Source organism: Salarias fasciatus, chromosome 12 (assembly GCF_902148845.1).
Source record: "Salarias fasciatus chromosome 12, fSalaFa1.1, whole genome shotgun sequence".
NCBI classification, from domain to species: Eukaryota; Metazoa; Chordata; class Actinopteri; order Blenniiformes; family Blenniidae; genus Salarias; species Salarias fasciatus.
In genome coordinates this window covers 18230304-18251053 of record NC_043756.1, presented here as the reverse complement: position 1 = coordinate 18251053, position 20750 = coordinate 18230304, and the positions used below count along the sequence as shown (strand labels likewise).

At 42.4% G+C, this 20750-nt stretch overlaps 1 protein-coding gene across 3 annotated transcripts in view; it reads left to right on the top strand.

The window, feature by feature from the left end:
* The window catches only part of ipo11 (importin 11), a 140544-nt gene that overhangs the window by 56350 nt on the left and 63444 nt on the right, over positions 1–20750 (top strand). For all 3 annotated transcript variants that reach the window (XM_030104711.1, XM_030104710.1, XM_030104712.1), the window contains exons 17-22: positions 5826–5859; positions 6459–6499; positions 6654–6770; positions 8675–8788; positions 12397–12512; positions 14146–14222. In XM_030104711.1, coding sequence (XP_029960571.1) covers positions 5826–5859; positions 6459–6499; positions 6654–6770; positions 8675–8788; positions 12397–12512; positions 14146–14222 — 499 coding nt within the window. The remainder of the gene's footprint in view (positions 1–5825; positions 5860–6458; positions 6500–6653; positions 6771–8674; positions 8789–12396; positions 12513–14145; positions 14223–20750) is intronic.

Here is a 20750-nt window from a genome sequence, read left to right as displayed (position 1 = left end):
GTTGCGGCATCCTCCCACCAGGAGGCAGCAGATCACACAAGGCAACTCACGGCACACCTGTTGAATCTAGGCTTCAATTTGAACCTGGAAAAGAGTGTTTTTCTTCCTTGTCAGAAAATCACTTTCATAGGCCTGTTAATAGACTCAGCTCAGGCCAGAGTGAGACTGACTGGAGAAAGGCTACAGGTGCTAAGAGACTGTTTATCCCTTTTTCAAAGGGGAAAATTTGTGTCTCTCAGGCTTTGCCAGCGTCTGTTGGGACTGATGGCCTCAGCCCTGGTGGTGGTGCCAATGGGACGCCTATATATGAAGGGAATGCAGCGTTGGGTGGCTTCTCACAAGCTGGACCCACGCCGTCATGGCGCACGCAGGGTGCGAGTCACTGTGGCATGCACAGCGGCCTTAGTCCCATGGAGAAGCACAAACTTCCTCACTCAGGGGGTGCCAATGGGAGTTATTACGTGCCGGAAAGTGGTCACGACAGACGCCTCCCTAGTGGGCTGGGGTGGCGTGTTCGAAGGGAGAGCGGTGAATGGGACATGGGCTCCTCACATGCGCTCATTCCACATAAATTATCTGGAGTTGATGGCTGTTCAACTGTCCCTGAAACACTTCCTTCCTCTCATGAGGGGACATCATGTGTTAGTCAGGACGGACAGCACCACGGTGGTGGCCTACATCAACAGACAGGGCGGCCTGAGGTCGTTGCAGTTACACATGCTGGCACACAGACTGATTGTCTGGAGCAGCAGACACTTCCTGTCCGTGAAAGCTACTCATGTGCCGGGGATTCTGAACTGTGGAGCAGATCTCCTGTCCAGGGGAAACCCCCTTTATGCAGAATGGAGGCTTCACCCAGATGTGGTGAGCCTGATTTGGGAGCGTTACGGGCGACCATCAGTGGATCTCTTTGCAACGTCAGAGAACACTCACTGTCCCCTGTTTTTCTCGCTTCACGACCAGAATGCACCTCTGGGGGTGGACGCACTGGCTCACCAGTGGCCTCACACTCTCCTGTATGCATTCCCCCCGATACCTCTGATTTCTCCTACCCTAGTCAGAGTGAAGGAGGAGGGCTTTACGATGATTCTCATAGCGCCTTACTGGCCAGCAAAGCACTGGCTGGCGGAGATAACTCAGCTCCTGTATCAGGAGCCTTGGCCCCTGCCAACCCGGAGGGACCTGTTGTCTCAGGGGCGCGGAGAAATATTTCATCCTCACCCGGACAGGCTGGCTCTGTGGGCTTGGCCTGTGAGTGGTTTAATCTGAGGACTGTGGGCCTTCCCCTGAATGTGATTGAGACCATTCAGAGTGCTAGGGCCCCGTCAACGAGGACCCTTTATGGGAGAAAGTGGTCGGTTTTTGAAAAATGGTGCTCAGACTCGCATCAGGTTCCCTTCCAGTGTTCTGTGACTGGGATCTTGTCTTTCTTACAAGACATGGTGGATAAAGGAAGAGCTTTCTCCACCATAAAGGTCTATCTGGCAGCAATTTCGGCTTGTCATATTGGCTTCGAGGGGAAGACAGTAGGTCAGCATCCTTTGATCTGCCGTTTTATGAGGGGCGCACGCCGTAAACTTCCGGTGTGCAGATCTCTGGCACCATCCTGGGACCTCCCCTTGGTGCTTGATGCCCTCTCAGACTCACCTTTTGAACCCCTGGAACAGGTGGATTTGAAATTCGTGGCCTTGAAGACGGCTTTACTGCTGTGTCTTGCTTCGGCTAAACGAGTGGGTGAGATTCAGGCTCTGTCGGTACACAAAGCGTGCACGAAGTTCTCCTCAGGGAATGCAAGAGTGACTTTACAGCCCAACCCAGCATTCATGCCTAAGGTGTTGGGATCATGTTCTCCGATTGATCTCTTGTCCTTCAACCCACCGCCATTCTCCTCCGATGAGCAGAGGCGGCTACATATGTTGTGCCCGGTGCGAGCCTTAAGGGTCTACATAGACAGGACGAAAAGCTGTCGGAAGAGTGACCAGCTTTTTGTGTCTTGGGCTAAGAGCCGACTGGGGAGGCCGGTCTCGAAGCAACGGCTTTCTCATTGGATTGTGGGGGCTATTGCCTTGGCTTATAATGCCAAGGGACTGCAGCCTCCCGAGGGCCTGCGTGCGCATTCTACCAGAGGTCTCACGACTTCATGGGCACTTTTCAGAGGGGTCTCCGTTGAGGAGATCTGTGCTGCTGCGAGCTGGGCTTCCTCACATACTTTCGCCAGATTTTACAGGCTTGATGTGACGGCTCCAACATTGGCGCATTCAGTGCTTAATTTGGCGCAGCCCCAGTGATGTTGGATTTGGGGTGCTCATTGCCTCGTAACATCTGCACAGCAATCCGGGAGTCAGGATTTTCCCAATGTGAGACACGAAACGAATGCTATGAAAGAGAACTTTAGGTTACTTACGTAACCCCGGTTCTCTGAGTAGCATGAGTGAGTGTCTCACCAGACCACCCTCCTTGCTCTTCGTAGCGAGAAGAGGTGTGTGTCTTTAGAATGACGGGAAGCGCAGTGTCAGGACTATTTATAGGGGGAGGGTCTCCACCCTCCCTGACACTGACGCGCTTGACTCCAGCCAATGGTGGCTGGCGGAGTGCAATAGGAGCTTCTGATGAGGTCACGCTGTAGGCGTTCCCAATGTGAGACACTCACTCATGCTACTCAGAGAACCGGGGTTACGTAAGTAACCTAAAGATATCAAACATACAGTACAACCATTCACACATGCACACATTTGTTGTTTCCTTTCTGTCACCCATTAAGAGACAGCGTTTCAACACATTTTTGGGATCATTTTAGAGTGTTTATCAACATGTTTGGCCATTTTTAAGCCATATTATAAGTTGAGTGTAAAATACTTGGTTATAGATTAATCATTATTAAATGAGAGGTAGAAAAGGACAAGTAAAATTGACAGTTCATATACAGAAACAAAGATGATTAGTTTTTCCCTTCGACTGCACGGGGGGCAGTTATGCTCAGCTGCTTGAGTGGGTCGTTTTGCAATCCAAAGAGAGTGACGGTTGGATCCCTGATCTCATTCTGCGTGTCAAGCTGTCCTTGGGCATGACACTGCACCTCAAATAGCTCCCACTGGAGGTGGATCTACTGGCAGGGCAGCTGTTTCCATTGGTGTGTGTGTGTGGGTGAAATTTAAAATTCTTTGTGACTGCTGGAGCGAGGGAAACGAAAAGCACCGTGTAGCTAAAGATTGCGGGGTACTGAAGTACTGGGAGACGACCGCAACATTCACACTGACAAACAATTTCAAATCACCGGTTAAACTCAACTGCAGAAAACTGGAGTACCTGGAGAAAAGCCACGCCCAGGAAAAAGTATTTTACAGATTCCTGTGTTGTGCTGTATATGTGACACGTTCCAACATTTTCTTTCCATCGTCTCACTGCACATACGGACACACACGTTTTCTTGTTTGCAGATTTGCAGCTGCTGCCATTTGGTGAAGTTACGATTGTTGCATATGAAAAAGCTGTCTGTAATCCTTTTTGTGTCGTTACCATTTTTGCATGGACTTGATTCATTACCAGTTTACACCAATTAATTGTTTGGGTGTCAGACTTTTTTTTTCCCCCCTTGTTCAGCTTCACTGAGCAGCTTTATTACATTTTTTTCACAGATTGAACCTGCTGATGTTGTATTTGGAATACCTCTTAGGTATTTTGAGAATGAATATTAATGTCGCGTAAATGTTTTGACGGAATCATCATCAGACATGCGCGCGTGCGAATGAATAAGGCCCATCTGAGAATTTCATCAGGCAATCTATTATCTTGCTGAATAGGAATGGAGTTTCTTTCATTAGTGTTTGAATTGCCAACAAGGCCAGTGCTGATGGCAGCTGATGGGCCCCCTTCATAAAAATCCTCATCTCGTTGCTTACTAATATATGCAGCATTACTGCGGCACTTTAAGATCCCACAGCTATGTCTCACACTGAACTTATAGTGTTTAAATGGCTTGAATTAACCTTTTTCAACTTTTTATCAAATATCAGGACATGTTTAGAATTACTGTAAATAAGTAACAACTTGGTAAATGCGTCCCTTTCTGTATTTCTTTTTTTGATAATTGGCAAATCATATGAAAAGTAAGTTTCTCTTTGCTGTACAGCCAATCTGAAGCTTGGCTTCCCATCTTGTAGTCCCCAGAAGGGAACGCAGTGCTTTCCTACCAGTCTTCATAATAACTTAAAGTCATTCAACTATTTTGGATTAAATTAATGTTATTGATTGTTATTCAATTGAATATATTCCAAAAAAAATGACAGGTATTTTCTGTGCACTGCGTAAAGAGCAGTAGTTGGTCTTGAAAAGTTTAGACGTCATCAACTGAGCTGTTTCATTCTGGGGCAGCATTGGAAGAAACTCAGGAAAGTTTTTTTTTTCTTTTTCTTTCAAGTACAGTTTTTGGTTTATGTTCATAATTGAGAACAGGGAAGTCTGATTATTTTGATCCTTCAAAATAAGGAACTTAAAGAAAGTGGATTTAACTCTGAAGTGAACTGTTGGGAATTAAAAGTACAAAAAGCAAAAAAATGGGTTGGGGGGGGAATATCCAGCCTTTTACATTTGTGTTTTAAGAACCTTATGCATATATGAATAATTTATAAAATTAAACTGTTTATTCCTCCTGCAAATGTAAGCATCCATGAGAATAAAATGCATTTAGTTCTATTTATCGATAATTAGCTGTATTTGTTGGTTACTACATGTTAAAAAAATACTTTTGTTTATAAATTAAAAATAGATCAAATGGATCTCTTGGGCAAAGTATGACTGTGCTTTTTTTATTTTCTCTTTGGACTCGGCATTCCAGTGGAACAGCATATGTCAGAGGGAATCCCAGCATAAACTGAAGCAATACAAAAGAAGTTCAGAGGTCGGCGTCTCAGGAGGAAATGGAAGAACAGCTGAACCCCGAGTTACATATCACTTTCATATCTGACAGTATTGCTGCAGTAGTAACAGACTAAACACTCAACAGTCTGTTCGGCTGTGGAAGGTCTGTAAGTAGGAGTTAAATGATGGAAAAACGACGCCGTAGAGGGCAAATTGGCTCGAAGCAGCACTGAGACACAATGTAGAAAGAAGACACAGGAAGTGTTGTCTCAAAAACAAATCCAGGATTGTATTTGCAGTTGCTGATTAACAAACGGAAATAGGATGCTCCGGCAGCAGACGCAGCATGCTCATCATTAGCGGTAGATTGCCTACCGATTTAATTCATGCTGGTTGCGTTTTAAGCAACTTTAGGATCGAATGGCGCGGCGAAGCTCGCCGATACCGTCAACGATTTCAGATGATAATATTTATTTGCAGCTCTTCCCACAGAGTCAGACAAACATCAGCCAAACTCGGGAGCGCAAACAGAGATGCTTCTTTTTGTTACTGAAATATGAAATTGAGTCGTCAGCCCCGTCCTCTCTCATTTACAGTTTTAATCTCTTGCTCGGACTTTCTCCCCGGTGGACTTTTCCGTCTCCGGTGCAATGACACAGACAGATCACACTGTTTCATCTATGTTTGCTACTTTATCGAAAGAGAAATAATTTATGTGAAGGTTTGGCATACTTGTAATGCATGTGATTGCTGATTTGTTTAGTTTTCCTCTATCAGCTTGTCTCTCTTGTTCGTTTTTTTCTTGCTTTATTTTCCTCTACTTGGGTTTTTGATTTTTCAAGCTTTTAAATAAGTCCATTCAGTTTTCTGTGGCTTCAAAAATCTAAAAGTTTTGTGCGTACTAATAGAAGATCTGTGTTTTTTTTCTTTAAATGAACTGTGTACCTGTCTTTTTTTTTCTCTTATAGGTGCGGATCGAGACTGCAACCACCCTCAAACTCAATATCCTTGACAAATTTAACTTTTCTTCCCCTGAAAAGCGCTTAGACAAATTAACAAATCATGCATGATACATGTTTAGATTAAGACAAGTGATCCCTTTGTGACCCCTATGACCCCTTCATGATTAAGTTACCCTCCTCTTCCAGTTGAAACCCAACTGCAATAATCCCACAAGTGAATACAATTTAATTGAAGAAATCTAAAATGTAACAAATATAAGCCTCAGTCAACTGAACTGCTAAAAAAATATTTTTTTGATTTGAGCACAAAGAATTCTGCTCTTTTTTTGTCTATTTTGTGCAAGTTTTATATTGAATTCATCCCAGAACACAGTTCGTTCTGTTATAACAACAATTGCCCTGAATTCATATTGCTCATTTGGTGAAATGTTAAAATTTCCAATCTGCCCGCAAACAACAGCAGAAAAGACGGCAAACTTTACTTTCTTTTGTCAAACTTTGAAAGTTTGCACAGCCAGACTTGTTCCCTCACTGCATCTTGCACAAAGCAAATTGAGACTACTTCAGAGTTGCTCTGGCTTTGTTGCTGCACATCAATATTTGATACGCTGTGTTATTTCGTCTTTAACTCTCGATCACCTGTTGATGACTTTGAGTTCCGGACCGAGCAATTTCTCCCGGTGAGTACAAGCTCTGATCGAGACTTCAAAGATGATGTCCAATTTCAGGTTGAGGAGTAAATTAAAAAAAAAACAAAAAAAACAACTATGTAGTGGTCCATTTTTCTTTTTTCCCTTGTTTGTAAAGTATACTCTCCTGTGTCTCTCTGTTCAGTATCTGGAGTCGATCTTTGGGCTGCTGTTCCAGTTGCTGCAGCAGGTGACGGAGTGCGACACTAAAATGCAGGTGCTCCACGTCATCTCCTGTGTCATCGAACGAGTAAACATCCAGGTGAGATTTAAGATGCCGACCTGTTTGTTACATGGCTCACATATTCCTTTATCTCTCTCCATTTGTTCTTCTGAGGTTCTGATCTCAAGGCGTTTTAGAATACGTATTCTTTGTAAAAAATTAAGGACATTTTGTTTTTGGTTTTTTGTTTCACCATGAATGTGATGAATGCATAAAAAAGCTAAAATATTTGTCACCTTGTTAAATGTCCAGATTGCCGGGCTGTCCTCATTGTTCACATTCTTAAATACTTGCAGTTGTGGATTCGTTGTAAATCACAAGGCTGCAGGCAGCACTGGTTTTGTTGTCTGCTCTCATTTAGCATGAAGATACAGTCTCCTCTTTGTTCCTGCTGCTGCTGCGCTTCTGTGGCTGTATAGATTTTATTTTTTTCCCTCAACATCCATTAAGTCAGTCTAATCCATTTAACTGCCGTGCCTTAAAAAATGACCTTCCTTTTGACCCTTTGCGGTTCTTTTCAGATCCATTTAAGCACCTTCCTTTAAAGGATCCCTTCACTTAAATCTGTCACAGAAATGGCTTTCATCCTGGTAAACTGCCACTCTGGTTAAGTCTCTCCCAGTCTCTGGCCCTCGCTAAACTTCCAGTCCCATTAATATTCCAACTCTGCTCACAAGGGATTTTGAACCCGCGGAGGGTGGCAGCAGTAGAGAGGAGCAGGCGACGAGTGCAGCTGGAGTTGAGATGAACATGATGACAAAATTGAGACTGAGCCTCTTTTTAGTCTGTATGTCCACACAGATGTCATCCCACCACGCTGGGTTTTGAGTCTGTTTTTCTCTCTCCTTGAGACTGTATGTCATGTTCCTCTTTTTTTTTTTTCCTTTTACTGTGCCCTCTGGCCCTGGCTTGCTCCTTATGAAGGTGTAATCGAGCAAAAAATCCCAGTGCGGGGTCTGTAAGCTGGCTACACAGGGACTCCCGGGAATACCAAGGGTTAGGACAAGTGAGAACAAGAAAACAGCCGCAGAAGAGTTTCTGAAATCCTCATTTCACTTCCAAACTTAGATGTTAGAGGAGGCTGCACAGGAACTGCACCTTGACTTGCAGTGTGCCATTCTGTTTTCAAGTATCACACTAATTCATTATTGTCATTATTCAAGATTTAGCACCTTTTGTTTTATTTATTGCTGTGTAAGATCTAAAACATGTGTAATGACCTTTTTTTTTATGGAGGTCTTCTATATAGAATGTTGAAAATAAAACTAATAACAAATCTTGATTATACAACCTGCCCCATTAATTCACATTTAGCCTTGATTGTTCCAGCCTTTAATCAATAGATGGTGTTGGTGTGTCATTCACATTAGTTTCCATGTTTTATTTCACCAACTATAGAAGAAAAGCTTCATGAGATCATTTAAAGAGGAATCCAATGTTTACTGTCGGACTCAAAAGGAAATTTGAAGAAAATGTATTTTCAGCTACCTGTTCTGCCTTTTATTTCCTCAATTGTTTTGTTCAGACATGTTTTGAAGTGGCTCATTTGGGCTGATGGAAGCGGAGGAGTGATGAGGAGAGAATTGAATCTATATTTAAACCTGGGAGATGCACAACGCTTTAAGCAGCAGTGTCACACTAATTGCATACTTACTTGTTTTTGTTACATGCTGCATCCAACTATGTTAATACACTTTCAAGGCTAAAAAAGTGGCTGCTTGAGTGGTCTCTAATTGTGTTTAAGGATGCAATAAATATGCATACTGCTTTGCTGAGACAGCAGCAAATCAAAGACCACCATTTCTCTTTTCCCAGAGGGGTTTTGCATTCTCCTCTAAAGAAAAAACTTAGAATCAATAGAAGAAACATTTGCTTTTTTTTTTCTTCGGGTTGAATTGTATAGAAATGTTTGAGCTTTCATCTGTAATGTGCTCCTTTTTCAGATCCGTCCTTATGTGGGCTGTCTGGTTCAGTACCTGCCTCTCCTGTGGAAGCAGTCCGAAGAACACAACATGCTTCGATGTGCCATCCTCACGACCCTCATCCACCTGGTGCAGGTATTGTGCATCTTCAGTTTCTGTTCTGTTTGTTCATGCAGCGCTCAGTGTTTGTGGTTAGAAACTGTCCTCATCCCTCAAACAGTGCTGTCAGTTTCTGCACCGTTTCTTTTTGCCTCCTTCTTCTTGTGGTGTTTTTCTTTGAGGGCTTGTGGCAGTGGATCTTTGTCGTGCCATGCCCTCTGTTTTCTCACACCAGTCTTCCTCACTGCATCTCATCTCCTCACGGTGAAGGTGTCTCCTATATGCACAACCAAACTACTCCAACCTCTTTCTATCTCACTTTCTCACCAAACTTGTCACATTGGCTGTCTCTCTCAGGTACTTATCCTTAATCCAGACCATTCTGATTACTCACTGTAAAAACCTCTGCAACCTCAGATGAGCCAACTCCAGTTTAGCCTCCTGTCTCTTGAACTTTCACTTCAGTATGCTGTATGTCTAAACGTGCATGTTACTGTTGGACTTATGAAATCCCTCAGAGATTCAGCCACAGTTTTATCTCATAAAATGTCACTTTCTATATTGAATTACTAGAAGTTGATTTGTGATTTTCTGTAGGAAGTTACAACTATGCAGGCATTTTGGTCTCTTTACCAATAAAAATGTGTACTTGGATTTGGTGCATAAACTGGATCATACCTTCAGTCATTCTTCCACACTGACATACATGTCACCAATGTCAACATATAATCAGGATAATTTTCGCACAGAGGTTCTCGAACGGCGGAGCGGTGATTCACTCACATTATGGTGATGAAATTCTGCCAAAAGTGGATTTTGATTATGTGACCTTATTCACACGTGCCGCTGGAATGCATCGCCACATGCAGCCTGCATTTCTGCATATAATGGGATCTTCCTTCCTCGCTCTATATGCAAATGAACCCGGACACGACACAAGCCATGAGTGGAATTCCAAGTGCCCTTAAAAAAGCACTGCTATGTCAGTAATTAGTGCTGTGTTAAGGCACATGAGGATGTTGAGAATCAAAGTGATGATGATGATGAAGTCATCACAGCATCAATGATGGTCATTGGAATGATGGTGTGAGCAGACATCCCAGTGGAATAAATGAACCACGTCACTCAGGATTGGTTGATATTGTCCATATTTTATTTGGTTTGGAAAACAAAAAGGTAATGATTGAAATTGAGCCCGAACATTTGAGACTGTAAATGTTTGTTTCACTCAAAATGAACCATTTGAGGCTCAGTCCATTTACCTGACTTCAGTCAGCACACAGAGATCGCACCTTGTGTTGATTTTGACAGTCTTTATGACATGTGCTTACTGGCTCGGTCCATTCATGAGATGCATCTCGATGGGAAAGCAACTGGGTGAATCTTGGCGTCCTGTGACAGATTGGTAGCCCCTTTCCCGAGGGGGAGCGGGCGGAAGTGAACAGAGTGTGTGTCGTCTGGAATGATGACTGTGGCTCCGCAGAGATATTTCTCCTGATGAGGGGTGGGCACAGATGATGGGTTCCTGTGTAGGTGTGATTACTCTCTGCAGATTACTCTCTCAGAGCATACCGGAGTGTGATGTGGTACACCTGGATGCCCTCAGTAGTCGTGTCGTCAAACCGTTCATCTTCAGGAGCACCGGGAAGCGCAGACGTACAGCTGTTTGCACAAACATTCACACCCCTTGACCGATTCCACGTTTTGAGACATCATAATCGCAAGCGTAAACAGATCTGATTGGAGTGTTATGCAATCGACACATAATAGTGAAGTAGAGTTAAAGATGATACGTGTTTTTGTTTTTATATTTTTATACATAAAATCTAAAATTGGAATAATAGAATATGGTTTCAGAGAGACTTTCAGGATACATTGTGAATTGAAACTGACTTAATTTGATTCTGTAACTTTGGGCGAAATACACTGAATTACTGTGGCTTCATGGATTATAATTCAGCACATTGAGAGGACATATTATGGAAAATGCCACTGAATTTATAAATCTGTATCATACAACCATTAGTTCAACATGTATTTGGTCCTGTATCTCTAAACTGATAGAATCACACAGGGTGTTTTATTTATATCAGGATTATTTTTGTGTATTTTGGGAAAAAAAACCCTCTGTTTAGTAGTTTGCCCTTCACTGTGAATTCTCACTTCTTAAAGACTGTCTTATTAGGTCTCGGTGCACTCTGTGTTTATACTCACACACTCACACTCACAGCTATTGAGTTGTGATTGTATCGGGCAGCATTTTAATGCGGAATGCAAGCAGGACTTTTGATTCAAAGCCCATCTGGCATTACTTTTTCATCCTGTTCATCATTCAGCGGTATCAAGTCAGCTCTGAAAGTTGGCAGACTAGCGTACTTTTTTTTTTTCTTTTAAATTAGATAACTTTTCCTCCTTGGAGGATCATTTGTAGCTTGATGGAAAGCCTGGGTCTTGCCAGCTGGACACTGACCAGGGCTCCTTTTCCTTTAACACCCTCATAAATGTAAGAGGGCATATTTAAACCAAGTTAATGTCATGCCCTCAGTGAAACATTGTTGACAGCTTTGAAACATGACAATAGATTCTCTGTGCCTTCTAACAGACTAATCTCCCCACGGCAGCTGCGGACACACAGTCGTGCTTCCATTGCTGCAGACAACTCCCCCAATAACCTATAACTGACTTTACTGCAACTTTGAGTCAAAGTTTCACCTTAAAATGTAATTAATTTGCAGTGCAAACAGATTCCATTCAAATATGAGCAGCTTTTTCTCTCCCCGTTAAACCTTTTCCGCATTCTCTTGTGTTTCCTGTACATTCAGCAAGCAGCTGAGGAAAATATAAAGTGATGGGATGCTTTGAAAGGGCAGAGTGTCAGACAGAGGTTACTTTTTCATCGACAGACAGAGTTTCAGGGCATCTGTGAAGAAGATGGAAGTGATGGTTCAAAAATAACAAAAAAAGGATTTTTGACGCCACAACTTAAGTCCTTGACCTGACATGGTTGTTGGTTACTAAGGTGAGAACACTAAAGTGCTTGAGTTTTAAGTGTAAAATGGCTTGCTTTATGCAAGTGGTTGTTCAAGGTCGTTTAAGAATTCACAGCTGATATTGAGTCACTTTTGCAGCTACCGGACCTCTTCTCTCTCCCCTTTATTTTTTCCTTCAGTGTTTCTGCATTCCTTTCATCAGTTGTCATCCATAGAGGTTGAAACAGAAGCAGCCAGTAAAGCAAACATCTAAGTAAAAAACAGACTCTGAGAACTTTAACATAGTATCTGTACTTAGATACGGCCCAACTCTGACATTAAAAGGCCACAATCCCCGATTTATTGACAGTTTGTCATTATGGAAAAGTTGCACAAGCCTTCCAGGCTGCTGTCTGCATTCACAGATTTATACTAACGGTGTGTGTTCCCTCAGTAGTACTACAGCGCCACGGCGAGTGTTTGAGAAAGGTGAGCCGGAGGGGTGTTAAATTCAACTTTCCTCTGACTCTGTTGCACTTCTCTGTCCTCGAGTGAAACACCCATCAACCTGAAGCACATGAAGTCGAGTTCTGAAGCTCTGTGCCTGCGTTTTCTGTCAGCTTTTCTTTTTTTCTTTTTTTTAAGCTGACTTTACGTATTTTTGTGTTCTCATAGGGCCTCGGAGCTGAAAGCAAAAACCTGTACCCGTTCCTTCTTCCTGTCATCCAGCTAAGCACTGATGTTTCTCAGCCGCCTCATGTATATTTACTGGAAGACGGACTGGAGCTTTGGTATGGACACACATGCGACACACTACTCATCACACCTTTTCTTTTGTCCTCACACTTCAGAAAACAGGAAAATGCATGCCTACACGTGCACACTGTGGCTAAAGATGACAATGCATCCTTTTCACTTTCGCCTTTATTTATTCATGGGCTCTTTTAGCGTTCACATTTCTTTACTTAATCACACCTGAGAAATAAATTCCAACTCTTTGCAGATAAGCGGGAGTAAATTGTTCTGCCATCATATCTCATCTGCATTCATTTGTTTTCTTTACATGCCGCAGCTCGTGATGGGCAATGAGGCGGTTTATCATTTATGTCCCTGACAATTTCCTGCTGTGTTACGTTTGGTACTTTAGCACGATCTTTAAAAACATTCCATACAGTAAGTTTTAACAATGATAACTGACACAGTCTGTGCTTTAGTAGGATGGGTTACCTTTCATTGCTTCATCATCATCTCTGTGTTTTTAGCTCCCTCCTTAATCTCTTTTTGTGTGTGTGTGTGTGTGTGTGTGTGTGTGTGTGTGTGTGTGTGTGTGTGTGTGTGTGACCGTGGAGAGCTTCTGCGTGTGTCAGCTTGGAGCACAAAGCCTCAGTCCTCTGTCTCTGTCCTGCCTCTTTATTCTGCCTGATAAACAGTTGTGCCCCAAATATTTGTTTGCTTTGTTTACAAAGTCAGTGTGGTTGTCTGTTGCTTTTATCTGGCTCCCTCTCTCTTTCTCGGTGTCTGTCATGTCCCCGTCTGCCTGATGCCCATTGGGAAAAAATCTGCTGACTGCATGTCGGCTTTTGATGTTTCCATTAACCCTCTTATGGCTTCAATTATATTCAGGCCACATACGGTAGATTTATTTTAACTTTTTGACCTTAGAATCGTCCAGAAAACAGACATATTGCTAATCAGTCTAACAACTTTTCAATGTTTTTAATGCCATTTAAAAAATGAAAGGTTCAGTAAACTGATTCATTTGGTGTTTCTATAAATATGCTTCTATGCTGGAGACTGCTAAAGTCTGGTGGTTGTATAGTTTTGGTTGACCTTTGATCCTGTTAAGATATTTTAGCACACATGCTCACAAAAGCATGATTAAATTTTGCTGACTAAAGGTCAAGGTCACTGTGACCTTGCTGTAAATGTCTTAAGACGGTGAGGAGGAAATGTCGCATATTCACTGGGCCGTATTGTGTTTGACATTCAAAATTCTCTGTACCTTTCCATCATGCCATAGTAAAATTATGGCACAATTTTGATCAAAAAATGTACCGGAGGTTTATTCATGACTCTTCACTTGAACCTGATACAGCTGACATTATGAAAAGGTGAACAGTATATTATTTTAGGCAGCCAGCATATTTTATTATATGTGGGCTTATTTATTTATTTATTTTCATTATTCAGCAGATTTCTAATGACAATTTTACACGTTTTTGTTCAAAGGAACTCTTCCTATGTCTTTGTAATTTACCCTGTTTGCATTTCTCACCACAGTCTTGTCATTTTTAATCCAGTCTGTGTTCTGCATTTCTTTGACTTCTCTCTCTTTTTTTTTCTTGCTCTCCTTTTCTTTTTCTTTGTCCCGACCCTTTCCCTGCTCTCCTCCCTCCCTCCCTCCCCCGATCCCTGTCGTTGCAGGTTGGTGACTTTGGAGAACAGCCCAGCCATCACCCCTGAGCTGCTCAGAATTTTCCAGAACATGTCAGCTTTGTTGGGTGAGCTCACATGAGATTTCTTTGTCTCCTGGTCTGTCCGGCTTTCGTCTGATGTGCTGTTGTCTTCCTCACTCTAGTAACAGAGCGACACTTTGTAATATATATTGTGATTTTACCAGGCATGACGTGTTTTAGATCCTTTGATTTGCATCACATCAAATGTTGCCTTCATGTCTAAGTAGAAGTTGAATTATTTCACATCAAAACACACACAGTTGGGGGAGAACACAAACAAAACTGGAAATAGGGACACGGTCCCACAGATCAAACCAGTATTGTGATCAAATGCTTGAAATTACAGAGAGTTAGAAAGAAAACGCAAGCGCTGCACATGGACTTAATTTTGAGAGTTTCTTTCCGCAGGCAGTTGTTGCCTGTACAGATCACAGCCGCGGTTTTGTGGTCGCCCCAAGGCATCAGAGCCACCTCTCTGGTCGGCGTGCAGCTGTGATGGGTGGCAGATTGAATGGAACTGGCTGGATGATTTATCACAGGCCCAGAGCAGTGGGACACCTCACAAGCTCCAGTCTGTAGTGGTGTGTGTATGCTCGCGCGCGTGTGTGTGTGGCCTTCAGCCTGATGAGGAACGGTATTGATTTAGTGCTCCTGCGCATAACCAGTGAGTCAGATTAATATGGCCACGAGGGTGGCCTGATTGGCTTTGCTGGGGCATTTGATCACTTACAACACAGAGAATCTATGGGACGGCAAAGAGCAGCAGACTCGGGAAGACAGCCGTGGATTGATGCAGTGAATTAGGATGGGGGATTATGGGGGTCATGCAAAGGGACAGTTGGGTTTAACATAACAGAGGAAATGCATTAAAATGAGTTATTCTACACATGATGGCAAATGTCATGTGAAGTGGCATAAAATGAAAGGTTTTAGATTAAAGGAGCTTCAGCCTGGATGGCTGGTGAGATAAGAGCAGGGCTTATCTGGTGCGCGGCAGACAGGAAAATGAAGGCAATGAGCAGAGCGGCAAGGGAGAAGCATTTTTGTTATCCCCTGCCACAAATCCAAGTTCAGTTTTACACAAATCACCGAGGACCTGTGAGATTAACAACTCAAACAACGCTGAGTAATAACAAAAACACATCTGTACCATCCAGACTCCGAAGTCTGATATTAAGATGGAGAAATGTTCCACCCAGTTGATAAAGATCTGTCTAAGTGCATACTAATCAGGAACTATATCGTCAGCGTGAGTCGCTCCAGCGATGCACTGAGGGCGGAGAGGCGGATCGCACCACTGGGAAGAGGGTGTCAGATCAAAGAACAAAGAAAGTGGAGAGTTTGATGGATAGTGTAAAAGGAAAATCTGTGGGTGGAAGATGGATTGAGGGTTTGACACTGACACTGACTGGAGACAGAGACCCTGCGATTGGATAACACACATGAATGATTGGGTCAGTCATCCTGGTGTAGATACACGATGATGGATAATCGCAGTGCACTATAATGAGCACATGTACTGCATGTTAGCATGAATATTCATGAGTAACATGGAAAAGAAGGACCAGCTCTTTACCTCTCTCCCTCAGCTGGAGCAGGATTTGAACATTAGCGGCAGTACTAGCTGTGAATGTGAGCTATACTGATGACAGTGTTTGGGTTTCCCAGTTTGGTCCCAGTGAAATGTGCGTCCTGGACTGCACTCTCAGGTGTGACAGCGCCCAGTTTGTATGTTATTGCCTAATCTAAATGAGGATCTAAAGGTCAATTTACTCTGTTTTTGAGTTATCTCCTACGTCATGTTGATGTTGGGAGAGTTAAAACTAACTTGTTTATTTTTTTTTACTTTTCTGACTTCTTTTTCTGTTTTCATAAATGTACAGAGAGGGGACTCCTAAAGGCCGCAGCAGAAACAGAATGCATTTAGAATGCATTTAGGAAGTGTTTGGGGATTTTCAGTCCTGTCAGAAATGATCTTTGAACTGGTCTTCAGCTGTCTTCAAGTGCTGTCTCCAAGGTCTAAAATGATCTATGAATCTGAGTCAGATGGAGTTCAGACCCACTTTTATCTCTGCCTGAATCACTTTCCCACTGTCAGATCCTCAGATGGCTTTGCTGAACCTGACCAGAGGTACCACACTTTTTTTTTTTCTCTCATCTTTGTTGATTTTAACACATCGCTTCACTTGCAGTATGGTTTTTTTTCTTCCATTTTGAGCTCTTTTACCTTGCATCATTTCCATGTTTGTAACTGTTTTCGTTGTGAATGGGCTGAGTTTATAGCAATTAGTGGAACAACTCAGCCAATCAGACTTTTAAAATTGTAACCGCCTGTCAGCACTTGGTTCCCTCTTCATACCTCCTGTCTTTTATTTTCTCTCTCTTATATTATTGTGGAAAAACCCCTTTTTTCCCTGAAAGTTACATGAGCACATTTAAAGCACATGAACGACGTTGCATGTAGTTGGCTGGCCGACGTTTTAGCTGCTCTGATGAAAGTACCCTTTTAACAATGAACTTAAAAGTGGAAACGGGGCTGCTTGCCTCTGCTCTTTAATCCATCTTTTTTTGTATCTCTGGCTGCCTCTCACTGAAACATCCAGTGGTTCATGTGTTTACTCCTCGGAGGGCAGTGGAGGGATGTGAGCTGCTGAGAGAGTCTGGCTCGGCAGGATGTCACAGCGTGCCAGGTATGTGGCCTGGCCTGCCTGATAAAGAGCCCTGCTCCATCACTGCTGAACTGGAGCAGCAAATTTCCTAATTAGAATGTCAAGAGCCTTGATTCGGCTAAATTGTTAGACTAGCTCTGTGTCCTGTATCGCTCCCGCCATTCTCTGAACTGGGGCATGTTTCAGCTGCGTGTGTGTGTGTGTGTGTGTGTGTGTTCCACCGACTAGTGATGGTAGGGAGTCGGCGAGGGGAGATCTGTTCCCTGTTGACATTACACTGATTAATATGAGCAAGTGATGGAGCGGAGTATCCTTTTATATCAGCGTTCTTTTATTTTCCTGTGTTGAGAAAATTGAAGAATGCCCCCCAGCCACAGGGAAACATTAGAGCTAATGAACTCTCAGAAGACTCGGAGTGAAAACAGATGGAGACATGCGGGGTTTTTCCTTTAAAACAAAGCACCTCAGTAACATCACATGTTGAGGAACATGTGAGCCTTTCCTCTCAGAACTTCTTTGTTTTCTCCGAGTTTTCAGGTCTCTATTTTTTTCTACATCCTTTAGTTTGCGTTTAGATTTTCTTTTTGTGGGCATAATGCAGGGCTTAAAGAGTTCCGTTGCCACGACGGAATTCCGTCAGTTGAAAAAATTAAGAAAAAAATATGTGTCATAAGTGCATATTGACTGGGTGCCGCTTTTTCTGGTTTGCGTGCTTTGTCAATGAAGTTGTTTTATTCATTCGGTCTAAACAGGCTTTGTTGTTGTCGCACCTCGTCACAATAAATCCATCCAGATAGCGAGAGTACATGGGGACTTTTATTTTGTAGGTGATGCGGGAAGTACATGTACATATTCATAGCCCCGAATTTACAGCAGAAGAAGAGTTTTTCTGCTGTAAGGAATGCATTTATCATTGCGGTTTTGAAGACATGACCTGGTTTACACAATCTACAAGAACAAAGCAGCGTTAAAAGCACACGGGACATCAGGAGGCTAAAGCCAGGTTTACACTTGCACGACTTTTTGCCACGATGTTGTCGTGACAAGGCGTGCCGATCTGGAGTTAACTCGTTGCCACGGCCCCAATTCATGTCGTCCCTGACGTCGCCGGTCCCAAGCCAAGTCGGCCCCCGATCAACTCGACCCCAGCCCGCGATCAACTCGGCCCCGACTCCCGATCACCTCGGCCCCCGACCAACTCGGTCCCAAGTAATTGGGAAAAAAAAAATCCAATAAATTTGTCAGGTGCGCTGCCGCTGTGGAACCGGGACGAATCACACACAAGCATGTCAATCAAAAAAGGGAAGGGGCGGGGCTAAAATAGTGCAACAACCAGCGAAAACAAGCATTGTTGTCACGTGAGTCTGCTGCCCTGTGCCGCATAGAAGTGACCATAAATCGACCAGTTTTCAACTTCTGATCGAGTTTATTATAAACATCATACATGGAGGACACATGAAATGAAGTCATAAACTCTTCAGATAGACAGAGATTTTTATTGAGAGAATTGGTTTAAAGATGTATATTGTACTTGATTGCTATTGATATTATGGTTGTATGATTCTGATCAGCATTATTGTGATATTGTACTGTTATATACATTATTATCAATGTTATTATCACAATCAGTATAATTAATATTGTGGCGTTTGAGCGGCGACTCACGGGCAAGAAGACGAGGCGAGGTCTGCTCTATTGCTCAACCGAAGCTTTATTGTGAAAATAACCAAGCAAGGGAACATGACACACCAACACCGAGACAACATCATGGCAGCCCGTAGGCCCCAGGTCACCCCCCAAGCAACCCCTCTGGCCCACGGTCCGGCACATAATGAAAATAAAGGACACAAACAGCACACAACAATAATGCAAAACACAACCGTAAGGAAAGGAAACACAAATTAACCGCAGAACCCCCACATATGGCCCCAAAAGTCCCGAACGGGGGAGCTCCCATCATGCCCCGGGGCCTCCCCAGAACAGCAGTTCTGGGACAGTAGCTCTCTAGCGCCCCTAGCGACCCCCGCGGTCGCTACAATATTTTTATTATATTTAAATTTTAGAATTGCTATTATGACTATTTTTGCCATTGTTATCTTTTAATCGTCACAGTATCGCTGTTTCCATATTAATTAAGAATCTTTTTTCATTAGTTTGTTTCTGCTCTTGGAAAATACATCAAGAAAAAGTAGACCAGGTACATAGCACAAACAGCAATACAGGTATTTTCATAAACGATGCTTATGTGGCAATGTTGTTTTCTATTTCTACGCATTTATGGGGAAAATTATGAAATCTGTGGTACTCTTGCAGGAAATTACCATTAGATGATGATTGATTTTATTTGTGGGAAGAAGACTGGAGGAAGATCAGACTAAATCTGGATGAGAAACACTGATGCTGGACACCATGGCCCGAACAAAACATCAAGAAACACGTATTTTATAGTAGTTTGTAGATATGCAGTTTTAATGAGACCGATGTTGCAACCGAGGCTTTACTGTTTATGGTATTTATCATGTTGAAACTTAGTATGAATCAAAATAAAATACAATATAATAATTAATGGGGCCTCCACTTCCAGCACCACTACTCTAGTAAAGACCTCCACTTCCAGCTCCACTGCTCCAACAAAGGCTTCCACTTCCCCTTCTACTGCTGCAGCAAAGTCCTCCACTTCCACCAGCAAAGCGTCGGTCTAAAGTGGCAATGCTTGGACCCTTTGGTTTCAGTATTAAAAAGCAAAAAAAGTAGATTAGAATGACTTCCTTAAAGAGAAATAAATATCAAATCAACTTTTTTTTCTAAATGTTGTTTCTACAAGTTCTTAACAATATGTTCCGTCAAGTTCCAAAGTTTCTGAGTTTAATGAAAAATAACCTTTGAATAAACTTGTAATTTTTTTACCAACGTATTTCGATTTTAATATCAATGCTGTTTGTTATAAAGGACATTGTTCAAATTTAAATTGAGAAGAAAGCACAAAGTTTGACTTAAAAAAAATATTTCGAAAATTTTCAGTCAAATCATTTTTTTTTTACTTTAACCCCTGGCATAATGTTTTCGACAATTGAAAAAAACACCCTCACATATAACACTTAAGATGATTTTACAGGAGAGCTGAAAAACTGCCTATTCCTTCCACTTTTCATTGAGTTTTCACAGTCAACAGTGTGAATTACTGTTTCAGGGTGTGCATCTTACAGCTAACTTCAGTAATGTGGTTGTTTTGAAGTAACAATATATCAGCTTTTGGCAAAGCAAAGTTGAATTTACTGAGCGACTCATCAGAGAACAATATCTGACACAGCATTCATCCCTATAAAAGGCCTGTGAAAACTGTTAAGGAATCACTAACATTCCTCATAATAAACTCTCACAGTTAACCACACAGCTAATGTGCTTCATGGATCAATCTGGACATCTCCATTAGAGGACAACCTTCTTATTACCAGTTTCTAAATTGGAAGTAATGACTTTGATTACAGTTATCACAGACGTTGGACATATTCAGCCGTGCTTTGATGGAGGAAAGTGAAACGGCTCAGAGTAAAAAGTTTGTAGCAGTTTAATGTTTTTGTCTTTTGTCTTTTTGTTTTATGGTCGTTGTGCAAACACCCTGCATGATGTTATCGTCTGTCTTTTTCCTTTGCCATCTACATCTGCTTTGATTTCCTTGCCCTTTTCAACCTTGAGCTGCCTTTCCATCAATCAGAATGAGGCGTTTCTGATTTTTCTCTGCGGTGTTTTAAGTTTTCCACTTTGTCGTCACTGCCGTCATCTCGTACGTGGTGGTTTTCTTGTCGAGTTGATTTTTAGCCACTTCATCTTTTTTCTTTTTCTTTTTTTTCTTTCTTGAGCATGATTTCTGGTTCATGGCGCTTTAAAGAATTAATCTCACACC